We start from the raw sequence: 24,728 nt of genomic DNA on the forward strand, positions 1-24,728 counted from the left end.
CCGCGATGCGGCTGCGGCTCAGGAACGTTTTCCTCGTTTATTTCGTGGTGTCGCTCGTGGGGCTCTTCTGCGCCCTGCGGGAGCTCGGTGAGGGCCGGGGGGGGGCTGGGGGCGATTTTGGGAGGATTTGGGGAGGTCTGAGGGGATTTGGGAGGGATCTGAGGAGGCTTGAGAGGATTTGGGGGGTCTGGGGGAGATTTTAGGGAGGTCTGTGGGTTTGGGGGCCCCTGGGCTTATTTGGGGTGGTGGGTTTGGGGTGGATTTTGGGGGGTCCCTGGGTTTATCTGGGGAGGGTTTTGGGGGTCCCTGGGTGGGTTTGGGGGTCCCTGACGCCCCCTCCCCCCCAGGCCGGCCCTGTCCCTGCCCCCACCCTGAGCCCGAACGTCGCCGGGGCCGCTCCGGGGGGGTCCCGGGGGGGAGGGGCTGCCCCCGATCTACGTGGTGACCCCGACCTACGCCAGGTGAGCCCCCAGACCCATTGCACCCCCCCAAGTGGCCCTGAGCTCCCTGCCCCACTGCCCCCAACCCCCGGGACCCCCAGACCCATTTTAACCCCCCTAGACCCATTTTAACCCCTCCATTGCGCCCCCGACCCATTTTAGTCCCCCAGGCCACTCCCAGACCCATTTTAACCCCCCCCAGACCCATTTTAACCCCCCCAGGCTGCCCCCAGACCCATTTTACCTCTCCCATTGTCCCCCCAGCCCCATTTTAACCCCCCATTGCCCCCTAGGCTGCCTCCAGCCCCATTTTAACCCCCAATTTTCCCCAGCCCCATTTTAACCCCCCATTGCCCCCAGCCCCATTTTAACCCCCCCCATTGCCCCCAGACCGCTGCAGAAGGCAGAACTGCCACAACCCCCAGCCCCTTTTACCCCCCTTAACCCAACCTGAGCCCCCTCCCCTGAACCCCCCCGACCCCCCGGGACCTCCGGGCCGCCCCCAGCCCCATTTGAACCCCCCCGTGCCCCCCCAGGCCGGTGCAGAAGGCGGAGCTGGTGCGCCTGTCCCAGACTCTGCTCCACGTCCCCGCCCTGCACTGGGTGGTGGTGGAGGACGCCGCCGCCCCCTCGGCGCTGGTCGGGGGGGTCCTGGCGGCCTCGGGGGTCTCCTTCACCCACCTGAGCGCCGAGACCCCCCCCGAGCTGCGGGCGGGCCCCGGGGCCCCGTCCTGGCTGTTCCCGCGCGGGGCCGAGCAGCGGAACCGGGCGCTGCGCTGGCTGCGGGACACGCGCCGCGCCGACGAGCCCGGCGTCGTCTACTTCGCCGACGACGACAACACCTACAGCCTGCGGCTCTTCGAGGAGGTGGGAGGAATCCCCGGGAAAATCCCGAAAAAAACGCAAAAATCCCCCCCAAAAATCCCAAAATCCTCAAAAAAATCGCACCCGAGAAAGCCCAAACTCACCCAGAATGGTTCAAATCCCCCTCAACACTCACAGCCAGGAAATCCCCGGGAAAATCCCGAAGATTCTGAAAAAAACCTGAAAATCCCAAAAAAAATCCCACTGGAATTCCCCTATAAACCCCTCTAAATCCCCCACAAACCCCATTTTTTCCCATTTCTCCCTCTAGATGCGCAACACCTGTGGTGTGTTTGTCTGGCCCGTGGGGCTGGTGGGGGGCTGGAATTCTCCTATAAATCCCCTATAAAACCCCATTTTTTCCCGTTTTTGCCCCCCAGTTGCGCAGCATGTGCGGCGTGTCGGTCTGGCCCGTGGGGCTGGTGGGGGGCTGGAATTCTATAAATCCCCTATAAAACCCCATTTTTTCCCCATTTTTCCCTGTTTTACTCCCATTTTTTCCCCACAGATGCACAGCACCTGCAGCATGTCAGTCTGGCCCGTGGGGCTGGTGGAGGGCTGGAATTCCCCTATAAATCCCCTATAAATCCCCTATAAAACCCCATTTATTCCCCATTTTTCCCTGTTTTTCCCCCATTTCTCACCCCCCAGATGCGCAGCACGCGCGGCGTGTCGGTCTGGCCCGTGGGGCTGGTGGGGGGCTGGAATTCCCCTATAAATCCCCTATAAATCCCCTATAAAACCCCATTTTTTCCCCATTTTTCCCTGTTTTACTCCCATTTTTTCCCCACAGATGCACAGCACCTGCAGCATGTCAGTCTGGCCCATGGGGCTGGTGGAGGGCTGGAATTCCCCTATAAATCCCCTATAAATCCCCTATAAAACCCCATTTTTCCCTGTTTTTCCCCCATTTCTCACGCCCCAGTTGCGCAGCACCTGCAGCATGTCAGTCTGGCCCATGGGGCTGGTGGGGGGCTGGAATTCCCCTATAAATCCCCTATAAATCCCCTATAAAACCCCATTTTTCCCCATTTTTCCCTGTTTTACTCCCATTTTTGCCCCCCAGATGCGCAGCACGCGCGGCGTGTCGGTCTGGCCCGTGGGGCTGGTGGGGGGCTGGAATTCCCCTATAAATCCCTTATAAATCCCCTATAAAACCCCATTTATTCCCCATTTTTCCCTGTTTTTCCCCCATTTCTCACCCCCCCAGATGCGCAGCACGCGCGGCGTGTCGGTCTGGCTGGTGGGAGGCTGGAATTCCCCTATAAATCCCCTATAAAACCCCATTTTTTCCCCATTTTTCCCTGTTTTTCCCCCATTTCTCACCCCCCAGATGCGCAGCACGCGCGGCGTGTCGGTCTGGCCTGTGGGGCTGGTGGGGGGCTGGAATTCCCCTATAAATCCCCTATAAAACCCCTATAAATCCCCTATAAATCCCCTATAAATCCCCTATAAAACCCCATTTTTTCCCATTTTTTCCCTGTTTTACTCCCATTTTTGCCCCCCAGATGCGCAGCACGCGCGGCGTGTCGGTCTGGCCCGTGGGGCTGGTGGGGGGCTGGAATTCCCCTATAAATCCCCTATAAAACCCCTATAAATCCCCTATAAATCCCCTATAAATCCCCTATAAATCCCCTATAAAACCCCATTTTTTCCCCATTTTTCCCTGTTTTACTCCCATTTTTTCCCCACAGATGCACAGCACCTGCAGCATGTCAGTCTGGCCCGTGGGGCTGGTGGAGGGCTGGAATTCCCCTATAAATCCCCTATAAATCCCCTATAAAACCCCATTTTTTCCCCATTTTTCCCTGTTTTTCCCCCATTTCTCACCCCCCAGATGCGCAGCAAGCGCGGCGTGTCGGTCTGGCCCGTGGGGCTGGTGGGGGGCTGGAATTCCCCTATAAATCCCCTATAAAACCCCATTTTTTCCCCATTTCTCACCCCCCAGATGCGCAGCACGCGCGGCGTGTCGGTCTGGCCCGTGGGGCTGGTGGGGGGCTGGAATTCCCCTATAAATCCCCTATAAAACCCCATTTATTCCCCATTTTTCCCTGTTTTTCCCCCATTTCTCACCCCCCAGATGCGCAGCACGCGCGGCGTGTCGGTCTGGCCCGTGGGGCTGGTGGGGGGCTGGAATTCCCCTATAAATCCCCTATAAATCCCCTATAAATCCCCTATAAATCCCCTATAAAACCCCATTTTTTCCCCATTTTTCCCTGTTTTTCCCCCATTTCTCACCCCCCAGATGCGCAGCACGCGCGGCGTGTCGGTCTGGCCCGTGGGGCTGGTGGGGGGCCTGCGGCTGGAGCGGCCGCTGGTGGCCGGGGGCCGCGTGGTCGGCTTCCACACGGGCTGGCGGCCGGAGCGGCCGTTCCCGCTGGACATGGCCGGCTTCGCCGTGGGGCTGCGCCTGCTGCTCGCCCACCCCCGCGCCCGCTTCGACCCCCGCGCCGAGAGGGGATTCCTGGAGAGCTCCTTCCTGGGGGGGCTGGTGACCCCCGGGCAGCTGGAGCCGCGGGCCGACAACTGCACCCAGGTGGGGGTCTGGGGGGTTTGGGGGGTTTTGAGGGAGTTTGGGGGGGTTTTGGGGGGTTTGAGGGGGTTTCAGGGCTGGTGACCCCCGGGCAGCTGGAGCCACGGGCTGACAACTGCACCCAGGTGAGGTTTTGGGGGATTTTGGGGGGTTTGGGAGGTTTTGGGGGCTGGTGACCCCCAGGCAGCTGGAGCCCCAGGTTGATAACTGTAGCCAGGTGGGGGTCTGGGGGCTTTTTGGGGGGGGGGTGGGGGGTTTTGGGGGGTTTTGGGGCTGGTGACCCCCGGGCAGCTGGAGCCGCGGGCCAATAACTGCACCCAGGTGAGGGTTTGGGGGGTTTTGGGGGGTTTGAGGGGGTTTCAGGGCTGGTGACCCCCAGGCAGGTTGAGCCCCAAGTTGATAACTGCAGCCAGGTGGGGTCTGGGGGGTTTTGGGGGGGTCTGGGGGGGTTTGGGGGAGTTTGGGGGGGTTTTGGGGGGTTTGAGGGGGTTTCAGGGCTGGTGACCCCCGGGTAGCTGGAGCCCCAGGTTGATAACTGCACCCAGGTGAGGTTTTGGGGGATTTTGGGGGGTTTGGGAGGTTTTGGGGGCTGGTGACCCCCAGGAAGCTGGAGCCCCAAGTTGATAACTGCACCCAGGTGGGGATCTGGGGGGTTTTGGGGGGAGTTTGGGGGGGTTTGGGGGGTTTTGGGGCTGGTGACCCCCGGGCAGCTGGAGCTGCAGGCCAATAACTGCACCCAGGTGGGGATCTGGGGGGGTTTGGGGGGTTTTGGGGAAGTTTGGGAGATTTTGGGGAGGTTTGAGGGGGTTTCAGGGCTGGTGACCCCCGGGCAGCTGGAGCCACGGGCCGACAACTGCACCCAGGTGAGGTTTTGGGGGATTTTGGGGGTGTCCTGAGGGATTTTGGGGGGTCTGGGGGCTCATGACCCCTGCCCAGCTGGAGAAAGAGGTGTGTGACTGCACCTGGGGGAGGGTTTGGGGGGTTTCAGGGTGATTTAGGGCCGATTTCGGGGTAGTTTTGGGGTGTTTTGGGGCGCAGGTGCTGGTGTGGCCCACGGGATGATTTCAGGGCGTTTTAGGTCCCATTTTGGGGTGATTTAGGGCTGATTTTGGTGTGGTTGTCAACTGCTTTTGGGGTGTTTGGGGCGCAGGTGCTGGTGTGGCACACGGGATGATTTTGGGGTGATTTCAGGGTGATTTAGGGCCGATTTTGGGGTGTTTTGGGGCGCAGGTGCTGGTGTGGCACACGCGCACCGAGAAGCCGAAGCTGCGCCAGGAGGAGCAGCTGCAGCGCCAGGGCCGGGGCTCCGACCCCGACATCGAGGTTTAGGGGGGCCCCAAACGCCCAGGGACCCCCCAAAACCCCCCCCGGGACCCCCACAGAACTTTATTTATCGCCAGGACCCCCCCGTTTTTTGGGGGACCCCCCCTGGTTCCCTTCTGTGCAATAAACCACCCTCCCAGCCTCATCTGTGCTTTTTAAGGGGGGGGTCTCGATTTGGGGGGGTCACCCCGAATTTTGGGAGACCCCAACACGGTGGGGGAGAGTGTGGGGGGGTTGAGTCTCGATTTGGGGGGGGTCACCCCGAATTTTGAGGGACCCCAACACGGCGGGGTGGAGTAGGGGGGCTTGTGGTCGCCCCCCGATTTTGGGTGGGCGGGGGGGGCACTGAGGACCCCGGTGGGATTTTGGGGAGGGGTCCCACAAGAGTTTGGGGGAACAGGAACGCCCCAAATGTTTGGGGTGGGGGGGGATCACACCTTCTCTCATTCCAGGGGGGGCCCTGTTTTGGGGTGTCCCCGTTGTATTGGGGGGGCTCTGCAGCCCCCTCCCACCACCCCGATTTTGGGGGTCTCGCCCCCCAATTCGGGGTGTCCGGGGCCCCCCCGGCCGCCCCCCCCGCCGGGGGAAGTGACTCGGCCGCGCTTCCTGGGGCGGTGTCGGAGCGGCCGCGGGCCCGGCCATGGAGCCCCCCCCGGAGCGCGGTGAGACCCCCGGGGGGGCGAGGGGACCCCCGGGACCCCCCCCACCCGGGACCCCCCCCGGGACCCCCCCGGGGCGGGGCGGGGGCGGCGGCGGAGCCGGGAATGGGACGGGGAAGGGGGGGAGACACGTGGGGAACCGGGGGGGCACCAGGGGGGTCCCCGAATGTCACGGGGGGGGGGCGCCAGAACCGGGGGGGAGACACGGGGGGGTCGCGGTCACACCTGAGGGGGTCCCCAAAGGGGAGGGGGCAGGGCTGGGGGTGCCCCCCCCCCCCCGATGTCCCTGTGCCCCCCCCCCGATGTCCCGGTGCCCCCCCCCCCAGATGACCGTGCCCCCCCCCCAGGTGAGGCGGGACCCCCCCCCGGTGAGGCGGGACCCCCCCCCGGTGAGGCCGAGCCCCCCCCGGGGCCGCTGGAGCTGCGGCTGCGGACGGTGGAGCGGGAGCTGGCGCTGGTCAAGGCGGCGCTGGGGGAGACCCTGCGCAGGTTGGGGGGCTGCGACCCCCCCGGGGGGCTCGGTGAGAGCGGGGATCCCCCCCCCAGGGGGAGGCGGGACCCTCAAAGGGGGCTGGGACCCCCTGGATGGGACTGGGACTCCCCCAAATAGGGCTGGGACTCCCTGGATGCGGCTGAGACCCCCCCGAAATGGGGCTGGGACCCCCCGAAATGGGGCTGGGACCCCCCCAAATGGGGTTGGGACTCCCTGGATGCGGCTGAGACCCCCCGAAATGGGGCTGGGACACCCTCAAATGGGACTGGGACCCCCCTAAATGGGGCTGGGAGCCCCTGGATGGAGCTGAGACCCCCCGAAATGGGGCTGGGATCCCCCCAAATGGGGCTGGGACCCCCTGGATGGGGCTGGGACCTCCCCAAATGGGGCTGGGACCCCCCGAAATGGGACTGGGATCCCCCCCTAAATGGGGTTGGGGTCTCCATCTCGGAGTCCCTCACCCTGTTTGGGGTCCCCGTTTCTTCCCTCCCCCCCCAAGCTGGGGGTCCTGAGGGAGGGTCTCGGGGTTCCGGGGGGGCTTTTTGGGGTCCTGAGCTCCCCCTCTTCCCCCCCCAGCCCCCAGCGGAGCCCCCCCGGAGCCCCCCCGGAGCATCAGCGTGGGGACGCAGACGGAGGAGCCCCCCCCGCGCCCCCCGAGCCCCCCCCAGGAGCCCCCCGGGACCGGCGGGGCCCCCCCGGAGCCACCCCCGCCGGGGTCCCCCCCGTGCCCCCCCGCCCCGGGATCCCCGGAGCCCCCCCCGAGCCCCGAGACCCCCCCGGCGCCCCCCAGCCCGGCCCCGCGGGGACCCCGCAAAGAGCTGTGAGGAGGGGGGCACCCCAAATTGGGGAGGGGGCGGGCGGGGTGGGGAGGGGGCTGGGGTGAGCGGGACAGACCCCTGAGAGCCCCGGGAGGGCCGCGTGGACCCCCAAAACCCCTCAGGACCCCCCCCCAGAACCCCCCAGAACCTCTTGGGACCCCCAAAACCCCTCAGGACCCCCCCCAAAACCCCCCAAAACCCCCAGGATCCCCCCAGAACCCCCCAAAACCCCTCAGGACCCCCCCCAGAACCCCCCAAAACCCCTCAGGACCCCCCCAGAACCCCCCAAAACCCCTCGGGACCCCCCCCAGAACCCCCCAAAACCCCTCGGGACCCCCCCAGAACCCCCCAAAACCCCTTGGGATCTTCCCAGAACCCCCCAGAACCTCTTGGGACCCCCAAAACCCCTCAGGACGCCCCCCCAGAATCCCCCAAAACCCTCGGGACTCCCCCAGGTCACCCCAAAACCTTTTGGGACCCCCCCAGGTCACCCTGCCCCCCCTGAACCCCCCAGTGGGAAATTGGGGCGTTATGGGGGAGGGGGCTGGGAGGGTTTGGGGGTGCACGGGTGGGATTTTGGGGGGGCTGGGGGAGGTCGGGGGTGCCGCCCCTTCACTGACGGTGTCCCCCCCATCCCCTGTCCCCCCCTGGACCCCCCAAACTCTCCCCCCACCAAATCCCCCCACCTCCAAATTTCCTCATTCCTGCCCCCAACCTCTCAACACCCCTCAAAACCCCCCAAACCTCAAAACCTCCCCAAACCCCAAAATCCCCTCAAACCCCCCAAACCCCTCCCGGACCCCCAAATCTCCCTCTGCCCCCCAAATCCCCCCCGTGCCCCCCAGGCTGCGCCGCCACAGCTCCTCCTCGGGCCCCCCCAGCCCCCGGCAGCGCCTGAGCCGCAAAGCAGCATCGTCAGCGAACCTGCTGCAGGGCAGCCCCGAGAGGTGGGACCCCAAAACATCCCCCAAATACCCCTGAAATATCCCCAAAACATCCCCCAAAATATCCCCAAAACATCCCCCAAATACCCCTGAAATATCCCCAAAACATCCCCCAGAATATCCCCCTAAATATCCCCAAAATATCCCCAAAACATCCCCCAAATACCCCTGAAATATCCCCAAAACATCCCCCAAAATATCCCCAAAACATCCCTCAAATACCCCTCAAATATCCCCAAAACATCCCCTAAATATCCCCAAAACATCCCCCAAATACCCCTCAAATATATCCCAAATACCCCCAAAATATCCCTGAAATATCCCCAGAATATTCCCAAAATACTGCCAAATTATCTCCCAAATATCCCCAAATTATCCCTGAAATATCCCTGAAATAGCCCCAAAATATCCCAAATATCCCTCAGATACCCCAAATTATCTGTGAAATATCTTCTGAACATCCCCCAAATACCCCCAAAATATCCCTGAAATATCCCCCAAAATATTCCTCAAATATCCCAAAAATATCCCCAGAATACCCGTAAAATACCCCCCAAATTTCCCCAAAATCCCCCAACCCCCCCCCAATCTCTGCCTCCTCCCCTGCAGCCGCCCGAAGGAGCCGACCCTGAGCCCAGGTGGGGAAATTTTGGGGTTTAGGGGGAAATTTGGGGTTCAGGGAGTTCATTTTGGGGGTTCGGGGCCTTCCTTTGGAGGGGACGTTTTGGGGTTTCATTGAGGGGTTTTGGGGGTTCAGTGGGTTCATTTTGTTTTTTTTTTTTTTTGTGGGGGGTCAGTGAATTATTTTGGGGGTGCGGAGGGTTTATTTTGGGTGGTTTATTTTGAGGATTTATTTGGGGTTCATTCTGGGGCTGTAACCCATTTTCCCTCTGTTTTTCCTCCTTTTCTCCCCATTTCCCCCCCATTTCCCCCTCAATTTCCCCCCAATTTTCCCCATTTCTCCCCATTCCCCCCGAATTTTTCTCCCAATTTTCCCCTTTTACCCACATTTTCCCCCATTTCCACCCTATTTTCCCCATTTTTTCCCCATTTCCCCCCATTTCATCCCAATTTCCCCCTTTCCTCCCATTTCTCCCCATTCCCCACCCGTTTCTCCCTTTTCCCTCCTTTTTATCCCCATTTCCCCCATTTTTTCCCTTTCCCCCATTTTTCCCCATTTTCCCCCAATTTTCCCCCCATTTTTCCCCATTTTCCCCCCATTTCCCTCCCATTTTCCCTATTTCCCTCCCTTTTCTCCTTCCCCCCCTTGTAATCCCCATTTCCCCCCCCATTTTTTCCCCATTTCCCCCCATTTCCCCCCATTTTTCCCCATTTCCCCCCATTTCCCCCCATTTTTCCCCATTTCCTTCCCTTTTCTCCTTTTCCCCCCCTTTTATCCCCATTTTCCCCTCATTTTCCCCCCAATTCCCCCAATTTTTCCCCCATTTCTCCCCATTTCCCTCCCTTTTCTCCTTCCCCCCCTTGTAATCGCCATTTTCCCCCATTTTCCCCCATTTTCCCCCCATTTTCCCCCATTTCCCCCCCATTTTCCCCCATTTTTCCCAATTTTCCCCGATTTCCCCCCCATTTTTCCCCATTTTTCCTCCAATTCCCCCCCATTTTCCCTATTTCCCTCCCTTTTCTCCTTCCCCCCCCTTGTAATCCCCATTTCCCCCCATTTTTCCCCATTTTCCCCCCATTTTCCTCCCATTTTCCCCCATTTCCCCCATTTTCCCCCATTTCCCCCATTTCCCCCATTTCCCCCATTTCCCCCATTTCCCCCCATTTCCCCATTTTCCCCCCATTCCCCCCATTTCCCCCCATTTCCCTCCCTTTTCTCCTTTTCCCCCCTCTTTTAATCCCCATTCCCCCCAATTTTCCCCGTTTTTCCCCGTTTCCAGCCTCCCGCCGTGGCAATTACAACCTGGGTGAGGCGCGGGGGGAGCGGGGGGTGGCCGGGGGGTGCCGGGGGTTTTGGGGTGACCCCCGGGCCCCCCGCAGAGGGGGTGTCGGTGAAGATGTTCCTGCGGGGCCGCCCCATCACCATGTACGTGCCCTCGGGGCTGGGCCCCCTGCGCGCCGAGCTGCCCCCGGAGCGCCTGCAGCTCGACTGGGTGTATCCTGAACGCACGCAACGGCCCCAAAACCGCCCCAGAGTAACCCCGGAAATCCCCCCAAAATCCCAAAAAACTGCCCCAAAAATAGCCCAAAAAACTACCCCAAATAACCCCAAAAAACTGCCCCAAAAATCCCAAAAAACTACCCAAAATAACCCCAACAATCTCCAAAAAACTACCCAAAATAACCCCAACAATCTCCAAAAAACTACCCCAAATAACCCCAAAAATCTCCAAAAAATCCCAAAAAACTACCCCAAAAATCCCAAAAAACTACCCCAAAAAATCCCAAAAAACTGCCCCAAAATAGCCCCAAAAATATCCCAAAAAACTACTCCAAAAATCCCAAAAAACTTCCCCAAAAATCCCAAAAAACTACCCCAAAAAATCCCAAAAAACTGCCCCCAAAATCCCAAAAATCCAGGGGATTCAGGAACAGGGTGTATCCTGACCCCAAAAATCCCAGGAAATGGCTCAAAATTCCCAGCTCCCCCAGTTTGCTCCCAGTTTGATCCCAGTGCTCCCAGTTTGCTCCCAGTGCTCCCAGTTTGGCTCCCAGTGTTCCCAGTTTGATCCCAGTGCTCGCAGTTTGCTCCCAGTCCCTCCCAGTGCTCCCAGTTTGCTCCCAGTATCCCTCCCAGTGCTCCCAGTATCACTCCCAGTCCCTCCCAGTGCTCCCAGTTTGCTCCCAGTCCCTCCCAGTGCTCCCAGTATCACTCCCAGTCCCTCCCAGTGCTCCCAGTTTGCTCCCAGTCCCTCCCAGTGCTCCCAGTTTCCTTGACGCCGCAGTTACGGGTACCGGGGCCGGGACTCGCGCTCCAACCTGCACGTGCTGGGCTCGGGGGAGCTCGTCTACTTCATCGCCTGCGTGGTGGTGCTGCTGCAGCTGCCGGCGCGGCGCCAGCGCCACTACCTGCGCCACAGCGACTGCGTGCGCTGGTGAGGGCCCTGAATATCCCTAAATATCCCTAAATATCCCTAAATAACCCCAAAATATCCCAAATCCCAAAAAAAACCCCGTTAGAAACACCCCTGTACTGCCTTGTGCCCCTCAAACCGCCACTACCTGCGCCACAGCGACTGAATGCGCTGGGGAGGGCCCTGAATATCCCAAAATATCCCAAAATATCCCAAAATATCCCTAAATATCCCTAAATAACCCCAAAATATCCCAAATCCCAAAAAAACCCCGTTAGAAACGCCCCTGTACTGCCTTGTGCCCCTCAAACCGCCACTACCTGCGCCACAGCGACTGCGTGCGCTGGGGAGGGCCCTGAATATCCAAAAATATCCCTAAATAACCCCAAAATATCCCAAAATATCCCTAACTAACCCCAAAATATCCCAAAATATCCCAAATCCCAAAAAAACCCCGTTAGAAACACCCCTGTACTGCCTTGTGTCCCTCAAACCACCACTACCTGCGCCACAGCGACTGCGTCCGGTGGTGAGCATCCTAAATATCCCTAAATAACCCCAAAATATCCCTAAATATCCCTAAATAACCCCAAAATATCCCTAAGTAACCCCAAAATATCCCAAAATATCCCTAAATAACCCCAAAATATCCCAAATCCCAAAAAAAACCCCGTTAGAAACACCCCTGTACTGCCTTGTGCCCCTCAAACCGCCACTACCTGCGCCACAGCGACTGAATGCGCTGGGGAGGGCCCTGAATATCCCAAAATATCCCAAAATAACCCCAAAATATCCCTAAATATCCCAAATCCCAAAAAAAACCCCGTTAGAAACACCCCTGTACTGCCTTGTGTCCCTCAAACCGCCACTACCTGCGCCACAGTGACTGCGTGCGCTGGTGAGGGCCCTGAATATCCCAAAATATCCTTAAGTAACCCCAAAATATCCCTAAATATCCCTAAATAACCCCAAAATATCCCTAAGTAACCCCAAAATATCCCAAAATATCCCTAAATAACCCCAAAATATCCCAAATCCCAAAAAAAACCCCGTTAGAAACACCCCTGTACTGCCTTGTGCCCCTCAAACCGCCACCACCTGCGCCACAGCGACTGCATGTGCTGGGGAGGGCCCTGAATATCCCAAAATATCCCAAAATATCCCTAAATAACCCCAAAATATCCCTAAATATCCCAAATCCCAAAAAAAAACCCCAAAAAACCCCATCAGAAACACCCCTGTACCTCCCTGTGCCACTGCCTGTACCCCTCAAACTGCCATTGCCCTGCGCCTCAGCGACTGCATGCACTGGTGAGCATCCTAAATATCCCAAATATCCCAAAATAACCCCTAAAAATCCCCAAAATATCCCAAAATAACCCTTAAATATCCCTAATCCCCAAAAAAACCCCATTAGGAACACCCCTGTACCCCTCAAACCTCCACTATTTGCGCCACAGCGACTGCGTCAGGTGGTGAGGGATCCTAAATATCCCAAATAACCCCAAATAAACCTAAAATCAACCAAAATAACTCCAAATAAACACAAACAAGCCCAAATTGCCCCCAACCCCCCCAAACCGGGGTCACCTCCCTGTCCCCCCAGCCTGGCCGTGCACCCCGACCGGCTCCGCGTGGCCACCGGGCAGGCGGCCGGAGTGGACAAGGACGGCAAGGTGGGACCTTGGGGACCTTGGGGACACCCTGGGGACACCTTGGGGACATTGGGGACATTGGGGACACCTTGGGGACATTGGGGACACCCCTGGGACACCTTGGGGACACCTGGGGACATTGGGGACACCTTGGGGACATTGGGGACACCTTGGGGACACCTTGGGGACATTGGGGACACCCCTGGGACACCTTGGGGACACCTGGGGACACTCTGGGGGCAGCCCTGGGGGCACCTTGGGGACATCTTGGGGGCATCTTGGGACATTGGGGACACCTTGGGGACACCTGGGGATACCTTGGGGGCATCTGGGGACACCCTGGGGACATTGGAGACATCCCTGGGACACCTTGGGGACACCTGGGGATACCTTGGGGGCATCTGGGGACACCCTGGGGACATTGGAGACATCCCTGGGACACCTTGGGGACACCTGGGGACATTGGGGACACCCCTGGGACACATTGGGGACACCTTGGGGACACCTTGGGGACACCTGGGGACATTGGGGACACCCCTGGGACACCTTGGGGACATTGGGGACACCTTGGGGACACCTGGGGACATTGGGGACACCTTGGGGACACCTTGGGGACACCTGGGGACACTCTGGGGGCAGCCCTGGGGGCACCTTGGGTGCATCTGGGGACACCCTGGGGACATTGGGGACACCTTGGGGACACCTGGGGACATTGGGGACACCCCTGGGACACATTGGGGACACCTTGGGGGCACCTTCAGGGCATCTGGGGACATCTCTGCGACCTTGGGGACACCCCTGGGACACCTTGGGGACATGGGAGACACATCGGGAGCAGCCCTGTGGGCAGTCCTGGGTGCCCTGGGACACCTTGGGGACATTGGGGACACGTTTGGGACACCTTGAGGGCATCTGGGGACACCCTGGGGACATCCGTGGGACCTTGGGGACACCCCTGGGACACCTTGGGGACATCCTGGGGACATGGGGGATTCCTTGGGGACATCCTGAGGACACCTTGGGAACACCCCTGGGAACAGGGACGGGGCCCCAAACTGCCTCACCCATGGTGTGAAACCCCAAAATCTCCTAAAATCCCTCCCAGAATCCTCCCAAAACCCCCCCAAAATCCCCCCAAAATCCCCCCAAAATCCCCCCAAAATCCCCCAAAATTCCCCAAAAATCCCCCAAAATCCCCCAAAATCCCCCAATCCCCGCCCGCAGCCCCTGCAGCCCATCGTGCACATCTGGGACTCGGCCACGCTCCAGACCCTGCAGCAGATCGGCCTCGGCTCCTTCGAGCGCGGCGTGGGCTCGCTGGCCTTCTCCACGGCTGTGAGTGCCCCAAGACTGCCCCAAACACCCCAAAAACACCCCAAATATCCCAAAACACTCCAAGCCCCCAAAATACCCCCCAAATCCCCTCAAAACCCACCAAAATCCCTCCAAAAATACCCCAAAACCTGCCTCAAATACCCCCAAAAACACCCCAAACGCTCCAAAATAACCCAAAACCACCCCAAACCCCCCAGATCCCTCCAAGAACCACCAAAATACCTCCAAAAACACCCCAAATACCCCAAACACCCCAAAACCACCCCAAATACCCTAAACACCTCAAAAACTGCCCCAAAATATCCCAAAACCCACCTCAAGTACCCCAAACACCCCAAACCCCCAAAATACCCCAGAAAACACCAAAATATCCCCAAAAACTGAGGGAATTGGGGGTTTTTTTTGGGGTGCCCCCATCTCCCTGAGCCCTGTGGGGGCTGCTGAGGGGATTTGGGGTTTTTGGGGGGGTTTTTTTGGGGTGCCCAGGACCAGGGCGCGTTCCTGTGCGTGGTCGATGACTCCAACGAGCACATGATGTCGGTGTGGGACTGCGCCCGCGGCACCAAGCTGGCCGAGGTCAAGGTGGGACCCCAAACCCAACCCCAAATCCACCCCAAATCCCACATTCACACCCCAGATCCCCTAAACCCGCCCCAAAAAACCTCAAATCCCACCCCAAACCCCTAAAATCCCCCAAATCCCACCCCAAACCCCTTCAAAACCCCAAATCCCATTTCAATTCCTAAAAATTCCCCAAAATCCCCAAACCCAACCCCAAACCCACCTCAAATCCCACCTCAAACCCCACCCCAAATCCCCCAATCCCACCCAAAACCCCAAATCCCACTCCGAACCCTCGAAACACCCCAAAACCCCACCCTAAAAACCCCAAATCCCACCCTAAATCCCAAACCCCACCTCAAATCCCACCCCAAAGCCCCCAAACCCCACCCTAACTCCCCCAAAAACCCCAAAACCTCGCCCTAAATCCCCCAAATCTCACCCTAAACCCCCCAAAAGAACCCCCAAAGCCCCAAATCCCACCCCAAAGCCCCCAAAAACCCCAAACCCCACCCCGCAGAGCACCAACGAGTCGGTGCTGACGGTGGAGTTCAACCCCCGCGACAGCAGCAGCATCGTCAGCAGCGGCAAATCCCACGTGTTCTTCTGGAGCTGGAGCGGCGGCGCGCTCACCAAGAAACACGGCATCTTCGGGGTTAATGGGGTTTGGGGTTGGGTTTGGGGTTGGGGTTGGGATTGGGGGATCTGGAGCTGGAGCGGCGGCGCGCTCACCAAGAAACACGGCATCTTCGGGGTTAATGGGGTTTGGGGTTGGGTTTGGGGTTGGGGTTTGGGGTTTGGGGTTGGGGTTTGGGGTTTGGGGTTCAGGGTTTGGGGTTCAGGGTTTGGGGTTTGGGGTTTGGGGTTGGGATTGGGGGATCTGGAGCTGGAGCGGCGGCACGCTCACCAAGAAACACGGCATCTTCGGGGTTAATGGGACTGGGGTTTGGGGTTGGGGTTGGGGTTTGGGGTTTGGCATCTTCGGGGTTAATGGGACTGGGGTTTGGGGTTTGGGGTTCGGCATCTTCGGGGTTAATGGGACTGGGGTTTAGGGTTTGGGGTTCGGCATCTTCGGGGTTAACGGGTTTGAGTTTGGGGCAGGTTTTGGGGCGGCTTTGTGGGGATTTGGGGTTTTTGGGGCAGTTTTGTGGGGATTTGGGTGTTTTGGGGCAGTTTTGGGGGGATTTGAGTGTTTTGGGGCGGCTCTGTGGGGATTTGGGGTTTTTGGGGCAGTTTTGGGGGGATTTGGGTGTTTTGGGGTGGCTCTGTGGGGATTTGGGGTTTTTGGGGCGGCTCTGTGGGGATTTGGGGTTTTTGGGGCAGTTTTGTGGGGATTTGGGGTTTTTGGGGCGGCTCTGTGGGGATTTGGGGTTTTCAGGGCGGCTCTGTGGGGATTTGGGGTTTTTGGGGTGGCTCTGTGGGGATTTGGGGTTTTTGGGGCAGCTCTGTGAGGATTTGGGGTTTTCGGGGCGGTTTTGGGGTCGCTGAGCCCCTTGCCCCCACTTTAGAAGTACAAGAAGCCCAAGTTCATCCAGTGCTTCATCTTCGACGCCGCCGGGGCGCTGCTGACCGGGGACTCGGAGGGGAACATCCTCACCTGGACCCGCACCCCGGGCAAGGGGGGCAAAGGTGGGGCTGGGATTTGGGGGATTTGGGGGGATTTTGGGGTATTTGGGGGGTTTTGGGGGAGTTTGGGATGGGGTTTGCAGACAGAACATCCTCACCTGGACCCGCACCCCGGGCAAGGGGGGCAAAGGTGGGGCTGGGGTTTGGCGTGGGTCTGAGGTGAGATTTGGGGGAATTTGGGGTGATTTTAGGGGAATTTAGGGTGGGTTTGGGGGATGGTTTTTAGGTAGGTGTCAGGGGTTGATTTGGGATCATTTTTGTGGTGTTTTGGGGCTCGTTTTGGGGTGTTTCGGAGTTGGTTTTAGAGCTGGTTTTGGGGGATCGCCTTGGTCTGTTTTTAGGGCTGGTTTTGGGGTGGATTTGGGGTATTTTGGGGCTGGTTTTAGGAGGCGGTTTATGGCTGTGTTTGGGGTTGGTTTTAGGGTGTTTTGGGTCTGGTTTTAGGGCTGGTTTTGGGGTGGATTTGGGGCTGGTTTTAGGGGATGACTGGGCTGGTTTTGGGGTGGATTTGGGCTGTTTTGGGGCTGGTTTTGGGGGATGGCTTTGTGCTGGTTTTGGGGCTGGTTTTGGGGTGGATTTGGGCTGTTTGGGGCTGTTTTTGGGGTGGATTTGGGCTGTTTTAGGGCTGGTTTTGGGGGATGGCTTTGGGCTGTGTTCAGGTCTGTTTTTGGGGCTGGTTTTGGGGTGGATTTGGGGCTGGTTTTAGGTGATGACTTTGGCCTGGTTTTGGGGTGGGTTTGGGGCTGATTTTGGGCGATGGCTTTGGGCTGGTTTTGGGGTGGATTTGGGCTGTTTTAGGGCTGGTTTTGGGGTGGATTTGGGCTGTTTTAGGGCTGTTTTGGGGGGATGGCTTTGGGCTGGTTTTGGGGCTGTTTTTGGGGTGGATTTGGGCTGTTTGGGGCTGGTTTTGGGGGATGGCTTTGGGCTGTGTTCAGGTCTGTTTTTGGGGCTGGTTTTGGGGTGGATTTGGGGTATTTTGGGGCTGGGTTTGGGGCTGCTTATAGGGTGTTTTGGGGCTGGTTTCTGGGCTGGTTTTGGGGTATTTTGGGGCTGGATTTAGGGCTGGGTTTGGGGCTGCTTATAGGGTGTTTTGGGGCTGGTTTTCGGGCTGGTTTTGGGGTGGGTTTGGGGAATTTGGGGCTGAGCCACGCCCCCAGAGATGTACCAGATCGGGCAGCAGACGCGGGCCCACGAGGGCAGCGTGTTCGCGCTCTGCCGCCGCCGCGACGGGACCGTGCTCAGCGGGGGCGGGAAGGACCGCAGGGTGCTCAGCTGGAGCCCCACGCTGGAGCTGCTGCACGAGGTCGAGGTGGGCAGAGCCCCAGAACCCCAAAAACCCTAAAAAAAATCTCCCTTAGTGCTTTAAAAATTTCTTAGTGCCGCAAAAACCTCCCTTAGTGCCTCAAAAAATCTCCCTTGGTGCCTTAAAAATCTCCCTCGCTGCCTCAAAAAACATCCCTGGAAACCCCAAAAAGTTCCTTTAGTGCCCCAAAAATCTCCCTTAGTGCCTCAAAAACCAGCCCTTGGAACCCGAAAAATCTCCCTTAGTGCCCTAAAAATCCTCCTGGATTGCCAAAAATCTTCCGTAGTGCCCCCAAAACTGCCTGGGTACCCCAAAACTCTCCCTGGCTACCCCAAAATCCTCCCTAGATCCCAAATCCCAAAGGGCTATGGGATGGGGGAAGTTTGTGGGGGAAGATTTGGGGGTTTTTGGGGTCCCCCCATTCCCTGAGCCCTTCAGATGGTTCTGATGGGTATTTGGGGTTTTTTTGGGGGTTCCCCATCTCCCCAAGTGTTGTCAGGGGTATTTGGGGTTGTTTTGGGGTGACCCCCAGTTCCTCGAGAGCTTTGGGTGTTTCTAATGGTGTATTTGGGGTTGTTTTTGGGGTCCCCCAGATCCCTGAACCCTTCAGGGGGTTCTGACAGGGTATTTGGGGTTGTTTTTGAGGTCTCCTGGTTCCCTGAGCCCTTTGGGTGTTTCCAACAGGGTATTTGGGGTTGTTTTTGGGGTCCCCAGCTCCCCGAGAGCTTTGCGTGTTTCTAGAGGGGTATTTGGGGTTGTTTTTGGGGTCCCCAGCTCCCCGAGAGCTTTGCGTGTTTCTAGAGGGGTATTTGGGGTTGTTTTTGGGGTCCCCACCTCCCCGAGAGCTTTGGGTGTTTCTAACGGGGTATTTGGGGTTGTTTTTGGGGTCCCCAGCTCCCCGAGAGCTTTGGGCGTTTCTAACGGGGTATTTGGGGTTGTTTTTGGGGTCCCCAGCTCCCCGAGAGCTTTGGGTGTTTCTAACGGGGTATTTGGGGTTGTTTTGGGGTCCCCAGCTCCCCGAGAGCTTCGGCGCCGTCCGCACGATCGCGGAGGGTCCCGGGGAGGAGCTGCTGGTCGGGACCACGCGGAACGCGCTGCTCCAGGGCACGCTGGGCTCCGGCTTCACCCCCATCGTCCAGGTGGGCTTTTTTTGGGGGGTGGTCCCTCGGGGGTGTCCGGGGTGGGCACGGGGCGCTGACCCCTGCCCGGACCCCCCCCCAGGGTCACACGGACGAGGTTTGGGGTCTGGCCACGCACCCCAACTGCTGCCGCTTCCTCACCTGCGGCCACGACCGCCAGCTCTGCCTGTGGGACGGCCACGAGCACGCGCTGGCCTGGAGCCTGGCGCTGGAGGTGGGGGGGACCCCAAAATTGGGGAGGGGGACATCCCAGGGGGGTCTGGAGTGAGGTTTGGGGGGGTTTAGGGGGAATTAGGGGAGGTTTGGCGTCTGTAATGGGGGTGCAGAAGGGCTGGGGAGGGACCAGGAGCATGCCCTGGCTGGAGCCTGGCGCTGGAGGTGGGGGGGACCCCAAAATTGGGGAGGGGGACATCCCAGGGGGGTCTGGAGTGAGGTTTGGGGGGGTTTAGGGGGGGTTTAGGGTCTGTAATATGGGTGCAGGGTTCTGGGGACAAGGGACAGGAACTGGAGCCTGGAGCTGGAGGTGGGCGGCAACCCCCAAAACTGGGGAGGGGGACACCCCGGAGGGGTCAGGATTGAGGTTTCGGGGGGTTTCGGGTCTGTAATGGGGGTACAGAAGGGCTGGGGAGGGACCAGGAGCACGCCCTGGCTGGAGCTGGGGCTGGGTGAAGACCCCTGAAAGTGGGGAGGGGGCGTTTGGGGATGGGTCAGGAGCACGGTTTGTGGGGTCAGGGGGTGCTCTGGGGACAAGGGACGAGGAGCACACCCGGGCTGGGGACCCCCGAATTGGGGCTGGGGGTGGTTTGGGGTGCGGGGGGTGGCGGCAGCCCCGGTTTGGGGCTCTGGGGGGTCCCGGGGACCCCCCGTGACCCCTCCCCACCCCCAGGACACCGGGCTCTGCGCCGACTTCCACCCCGGGGGACACGTGGTGGCCGTGGGGCTGCTGAGCGGGCGGTGAGCGACCGGGACACCGGGGGACACCGGGGGACACCGGGGGACACGGGGGGACACAGGGACAGGAGGGGACACGGGGGGACATGGGGTCATGGGGGGACACGGGGGGACATGGAAGGACAGAAGGACATGGGGGGACAAGGGGACACGGGGGGACATGGGGACACAGGGGAACAGTGCCCATGGTCCCCCTGTCACCCCCATGTCCCGTGTCCCCCCATGTCCCGTGTCCCCCCATGTCCCCCTGTCACCCCATGTCCCCGTATGTCCCCATGTCCCCCATGTCCCCCTGTCCCCCCCATGTCCCCGTGTCCCCCCCATGTCCCCGTGTCCCCCCATGTCCCCCTGTCACCCCCATGTCCCGTGTCCCCCCCATGTCCCGTGTCCCCCCCATGTCCCCGTGTCCCCCCATGTCCCCGTGTTTCCCCCATATCCCGTGTCCCCCCATGTCCCCGTGTCCCCCCCATGTCCCCCTGTCACCCCCATGTCCCCGTGTCCCCCCATGTCCCGTGTCCCCCCATGTCCCCCTGTCACCCCATGTCCCCGTATGTCCCCATGTCCCCCATGTCCCCCTGTCCCCCCCATGTCCCCCTGTCCCCCCCATGTCCCCGTGTCCCCCCCATGTCCCCGTGTCCCCCCATGTCCCCCTGTCACCCCCATATCCCGTGTCCCCCCATGTCCCCGTGTCCCCCCCATGTCCCCCTGTCACCCCCATGTCCCCGTGTCCCCCCATGTCCCGTGTCCCCCCCATGTCCCGTGTCCCCCCATGTCCCCGTGTCCCCCCATGTCCCCGTGTCCCCCCATGTCCCGTGTCCCCCCATGTCCCCGTGTCCCCCCATGTCCCGTGTCCCCCCATGTCCCCGTGTCCCCCCCATGTCCCCGTGTCCCCCCATGTCCCCGTGTCCCCCCATGTCCCGTGTCCCCCCCATGTCCCGTGTCCCCCCATGTCCCGTGTCCCCTCATGTCCCGTGTCCCCCCATGTCCCCGTGTCCCCCCCATGTCCCGTGTCCCCCCATGTCCCCGTGTCCCTCCATGTCCCCGTTTCCCCCCCATGTCCCCGTGTCCCCCTATGTCCCCGTGTCTCCCCGTGTCCCCCCATGTCCCGTGTCCCCCCCGTGTCCCCCCATGTCCCCGTGTCCCCCCATGTCCCCGTGTCCCCGTCCCGTGTCCCCGTCCCGCAGGTGGCTGGTGCTGGACACGGGCACGCGGCAGCTCCTGGCCGGGGGCTCGGACGGGAACGAGCAGCTCTCGGTGGTTCGCTTCTCACCGGGTGAGCCCCGCGTCCCCTGCCAGCCCAAACTGTCCCCAAAATGTCCCCAAACTGTCCTTGGCCTGTCCCTGATCCCAAACTGTCCCCAGACTGTCCCCAGATTGTCCCTGACCCCTCCCTGTCCCAAAATTGTCCTAAAACTGTCTCTGGCCTGTCCCTGATCCCTCCCTGTCCCCAAAATGTCCCCAAACTGTCCCCAAACTGTCCCCAAACTGTCCCTGATCTCTCCCTGTCCCCAAACTATCCCAAATCCCCCCCCAGTGTGTGGAACCCCCCCCCAAACCCTCCCAGGTCATGGGGCCCCCCCAGACTTGTGTTCCCCCAAACCCCCCAAATCCGTGTCCCCCCAAACTCCCCCAAATCCATGTTCCCCCCAAACCCGTGTCCCCCCAAATCCCCCCAAATCCGTGTCCCCCCCAAACCCCGTGTCCCCCCCAAACCCGTGCCCCCCCAAGCCCCCCCAAACCCTGTGTCCCCCCCAAACCCCGTGTCCCCCCAAAGCCCATGTCCCCCCCAAACCCCGTGTCCCCCCAAAGCCCATGTTCCCCCCAAACCCTGTGTCCCCCCAAACCCCGTGTCCCCCCCAAACCCCATGCCCCCCCAAACCCCGTGTCCCCCCAAACCCCGTGTCCCCCCAGACCCCCCCAAACCCCGTGTCCCCCCAAACCCCATGCCCCCCAAAACCCCGTGTCCCCCCAAACCCCGTGTCCCCCCCCAAACCCCATGCCCCCCAAAACCCCGTGTCCCCCCAAACCCCGTGTCCCCCCCCAAAGCCCATGTCCCCCCCAAACCCCGTGTCCCCCCCAAACCCCGTGTCCCTCCAGACCCCCCCAAACCCCGTGTCCCCCCAAACCCCATGCCCCCCCAAACCCCGTGTCCCCCCAAACCCCATGCCCCCCCAAACCCCATGCCCCCCCAAACCCCGTGTCCCCCCAAACCCCGTGTCCCCCCCCAAAGCCCATGCCCCCCCAAACCCCGTGTCCCCCCCAAACCCCGTGTCCCCCCCCAAAGCCCATGCCCCCCCAAACCCCATGTCCCCCCCAAACCCGCGTCCCCCCCGTTGCAGACGGGACCTTCCTGGCCATCGGCTCCCACGACAATTTCATCTACATCTACAGCGTGGCCGAGGGCGGCCGCAAGTTCAGCCGCTTCGGCCGCTGCACCGTGAGCTGGGGGGGCTGGCGGGGGCTGGGGGGGGGTCCCGGGGGTCCCCAAACCCCCCCGGACCCCCAGCGACCCCCCCCCACCCCCCACTGCCCCCAGGGTCACTCGAGTTTCATCACCCACCTGGACTGGTCCAAGGACGGGCGGTTCATCATGTCCAACTCGGGGGATTATGAGATCCTCTACTGTGAGTCTGGGGGCTTGGGGGGCTCCCCCTGGGGCTGACGAGACCCCCATGACCCTGACAGGACCCTCCTGACCCTGCCGGGACCCCCAGAGCTGGGGGGAACCCCCTGGCCCTGCCAGGACCTTCCTGAACCTTCCTGGCCCTTCCAGATCTTTCCAGGACCCTCCTGCCCCTGCCAGGACCTCCAAAGCTGGGGGGAACCCCCTGACCCCACCGGGACCCCCCAGACTTTGGGGTCTCACTGTCCCCCTCCCCTGGTTCTTTTTGGGGGGGTGTCATTTTCCCTCCCCAGATTTTGGGGGTCTCTTTTCCCTTCCCCTCTGCAGTTTTTGGGGGGGCTTTCCCTTTTCCCTCCCTCCTCCTCCTCCCAAATTTTGGGTGCCTTTCACTACCCCCCACCCCAAATTTCGGGGTGAACTCTCCCAGCCCCCCCCAGCCCAGATTTTAGGGGTCTCTCCCCCCTCCAGGGGACGTGGCCGGGGGCTGCAAATTGCTGCGGAACCGCTTCGAGAGCCGGGACCGGGAATGGGCCTCCTACACCTGCGTGCTGGGCTTCCATGTCTTCGGTGGGTCTGGGGGCTCGGGGGGTCCCAGGGGGGGTTTGGGGGGGTTCCCCATCTCCCCAAGTGGTTCAGGGGGTGCTGTCAGGGGTATTTGAGTTTGTTTTGGGGTCCCCCAGCTCTCTGAACCCTCGGGGTGGTTCTGGCAGAGTATTTGGGGTTGTTTTGGGGTGATCCCCAGTTCCCCGAGAGCTTTGGGTGTTTCTGACAGGGTGTTTGGGGTTTTTTTGGAGTCCCCCAGCTCCCTGAGAGCTTCAGAAGGTTCTAATGGTTTTTTTTTTTGGGGTCCCCCAGTTCCCTGAGCCCTTTGGGTAGTTCTAACGGGATATTTGGGGGTTTTTTTTGGGTCGCCCAGCTCCCCAAGCCCTTGTGGTGTTTCTAGCGGGGTATTTGTGGATGTTTTTGGGGTCCCTAGTTCCCCAAGAGCTTTGCGTGTTTCTAGCGGGGTATTTGTGGATGTTTTTGGGGTCCCCAGCTCCCCGAGAGCTTTGCGTGTTTCTAGAGGGGTATTTGGGGGTTTTTGGGGTCCCCCTGACCCCCGACATCGGCGCAGGGGTGTGGCCGGACGGCTCGGACGGCACCGACATCAACTCGCTGTGCCGCTCGCACCACGAGCGCGTGGTGGCCGTGGCCGACGACTTCTGCAAGGTTCACCTGTTCCAGTACCCCTGTGCCCGGGCCAAGGTGGGCACCGGGCTCTGGGGGGGTTTCGGGGGGGCTGGGGAAGGGTCCCAGAGTCCAGTTTGGGGGTCCCAGACCCCAGTTTGGGGGCTCAGGAGGGTCCAGACTCACTGCCGGTGGGTTGGGGATCCCAACCCCTGGACTGGCTGTTCTGGGGGGATTTGGGGGGGGGTCCAGATCCCAGATTTTTGGGCTCGGGAGAGTCCCAGACCCCAATTTGAGAGGCTGGGGGGGGTCCAGACCACGAATTTTTGGGCTCAGGAAGATCCCATACCCCAAATTTGGGGGCTCCAAACCCACTGGGTGTTTTGGGGGGTCCCACACCCCAATTTAGGGGTATGGGGGGTGTCCAGACCCCAATGTGAGGGGTCGTGGGGTGGTTCCAGACCCCAAATTTTTGGGCCCGGGAGGGTTCCAGACCCCAATTTGAGGGCATGAGGGGATCGGGGATCGGGGTGGGGGTCCCACACCCCAATATAGGGGTATGGGGGGGGTCCAGACCCCAGTGTGAGGGGTCGTGGGGTGGTTCCAGACCCCAAATTTTTGGGCTCGGGAGGGTCCCAGACCCCACTTTGAGGGGATCGGGGTGGGGGGTCCCACACCCCAATTTAGGGGTATTGGGGGGGGGGGGGGTCAGACCCAAATTTCGGGGGGTCCCCCCCCCGTTTGCGGTGGGGGGGGGGGGCTGTATCCACGTGACCCCGCAGTCACGTGTCGCCCCCTCCCTCACAGGCTCCCAGTCACGTGTACGGCGGGCACGGCAGCCACGTGACCAACGTGCGCTTCACGCACGACGACGGACACCTGGTGTCGCTGGGCGGGAAGGACACCAGCGTCTTCCAGTGGCGGGTGCTGCCCGGGGACAGCGCCTGAGCCCCGCGCCTTCCTCCTCCTCCTCCTCGCTGCTTCCTCTTCCCCCTTTTCCCCCCTTCCTGGGACCAAAGAGCGGCTCGGGGTTTGGTGGAAAGCTTTCCCCCCCGCCGCGTTTTCGCGCTGCACTGTGAGAGGCGTCAATAAAAGCCTTGGGGTCAGGGTAGGGCCCCGCCGTTTCCTCCGGGATCTCCGCCGCTTCCCGGAAGCGCCGCGGGTTCTTCCTCCGTGCCCGCCCTCGGCGCCTTTCCGGTTCTGGCGGAACTCGCCGAGCGCGTTACGGAAAGAGCCGAGGTTGAGGCGAGGAGTGCCGG

General features: G+C 60.7%; 2 protein-coding genes across 2 annotated transcripts; both read left to right on the plus strand.

The window, feature by feature from the left end:
• The first annotated feature begins 5 nt into the window (after positions 1 to 5).
• On the plus strand, positions 6 to 5,305 carry LOC144247908 (galactosylgalactosylxylosylprotein 3-beta-glucuronosyltransferase 3). The gene is made up of 5 exons (XM_085563646.1): positions 6 to 87; positions 377 to 461; positions 977 to 1,307; positions 3,550 to 3,840; positions 5,068 to 5,305. The coding sequence occupies exons 1-5, from the start codon at positions 6 to 8 to the stop codon at positions 5,164 to 5,166; spliced, it is 888 nt and encodes a 295-aa protein (XP_085419772.1). The 3' UTR covers positions 5,167 to 5,305.
• Positions 5,306 to 5,800: 495 nt separating this feature from the next.
• LOC110478833 (echinoderm microtubule-associated protein-like 3) lies at positions 5,801 to 24,595 on the plus strand. Its single transcript, XM_085563647.1, has 23 exons — positions 5,801 to 5,822; positions 6,167 to 6,340; positions 6,889 to 7,132; positions 7,976 to 8,077; positions 8,684 to 8,712; positions 9,976 to 10,002; positions 10,076 to 10,190; positions 10,981 to 11,130; positions 12,716 to 12,785; positions 13,989 to 14,099; positions 14,586 to 14,681; positions 15,181 to 15,315; positions 16,169 to 16,289; positions 17,444 to 17,595; positions 18,603 to 18,728; positions 18,811 to 18,942; positions 19,615 to 19,682; positions 20,864 to 20,952; positions 22,019 to 22,116; positions 22,216 to 22,303; positions 22,771 to 22,869; positions 23,417 to 23,547; positions 24,277 to 24,595. The coding sequence occupies exons 1-23, from the start codon at positions 5,801 to 5,803 to the stop codon at positions 24,415 to 24,417; spliced, it is 2,520 nt and encodes an 839-aa protein (XP_085419773.1). The 3' UTR covers positions 24,418 to 24,595.
• Positions 24,596 to 24,728: the final 133 nt, after the last annotated feature.

Source organism: Lonchura striata, chromosome 31 (genome assembly GCF_050655825.1).
Source record: "Lonchura striata isolate lonStrDom1 chromosome 31, ASM5065582v1, whole genome shotgun sequence".
Classification (NCBI taxonomy): domain Eukaryota; kingdom Metazoa; phylum Chordata; class Aves; order Passeriformes; family Estrildidae; genus Lonchura; species Lonchura striata.

Excerpts from the sequence above, each read along its gene's own strand:
- LOC144247908 (XM_085563646.1), top strand. The coding sequence starts at position 6 with ATGCGGCTGCGGCTCAGGAACGTTTTCCTCGTTTATTTCGTGGTGTCG. Across the intron at positions 1,308-3,549 it reads GCCTGCGGCTCTTCGAGGAG|ATGCGCAGCACGCGCGGCGT; the intron begins GTGGGAGGAATC and ends CTCACCCCCCAG. Across the intron at positions 3,841-5,067 it reads GGGCCGACAACTGCACCCAG|GTGCTGGTGTGGCACACGCG; the intron begins GTGGGGGTCTGG and ends TTTGGGGCGCAG.
- LOC110478833 (XM_085563647.1), top strand. The coding sequence starts at position 5,801 with ATGGAGCCCCCCCCGGAGCGCG. Across the intron at positions 6,341-6,888 it reads CGACCCCCCCGGGGGGCTCG|CCCCCAGCGGAGCCCCCCCG; the intron begins GTGAGAGCGGGG and ends TTCCCCCCCCAG. Across the intron at positions 10,003-10,075 it reads CCGTGGCAATTACAACCTGG|AGGGGGTGTCGGTGAAGATG; the intron begins GTGAGGCGCGGG and ends GGCCCCCCGCAG.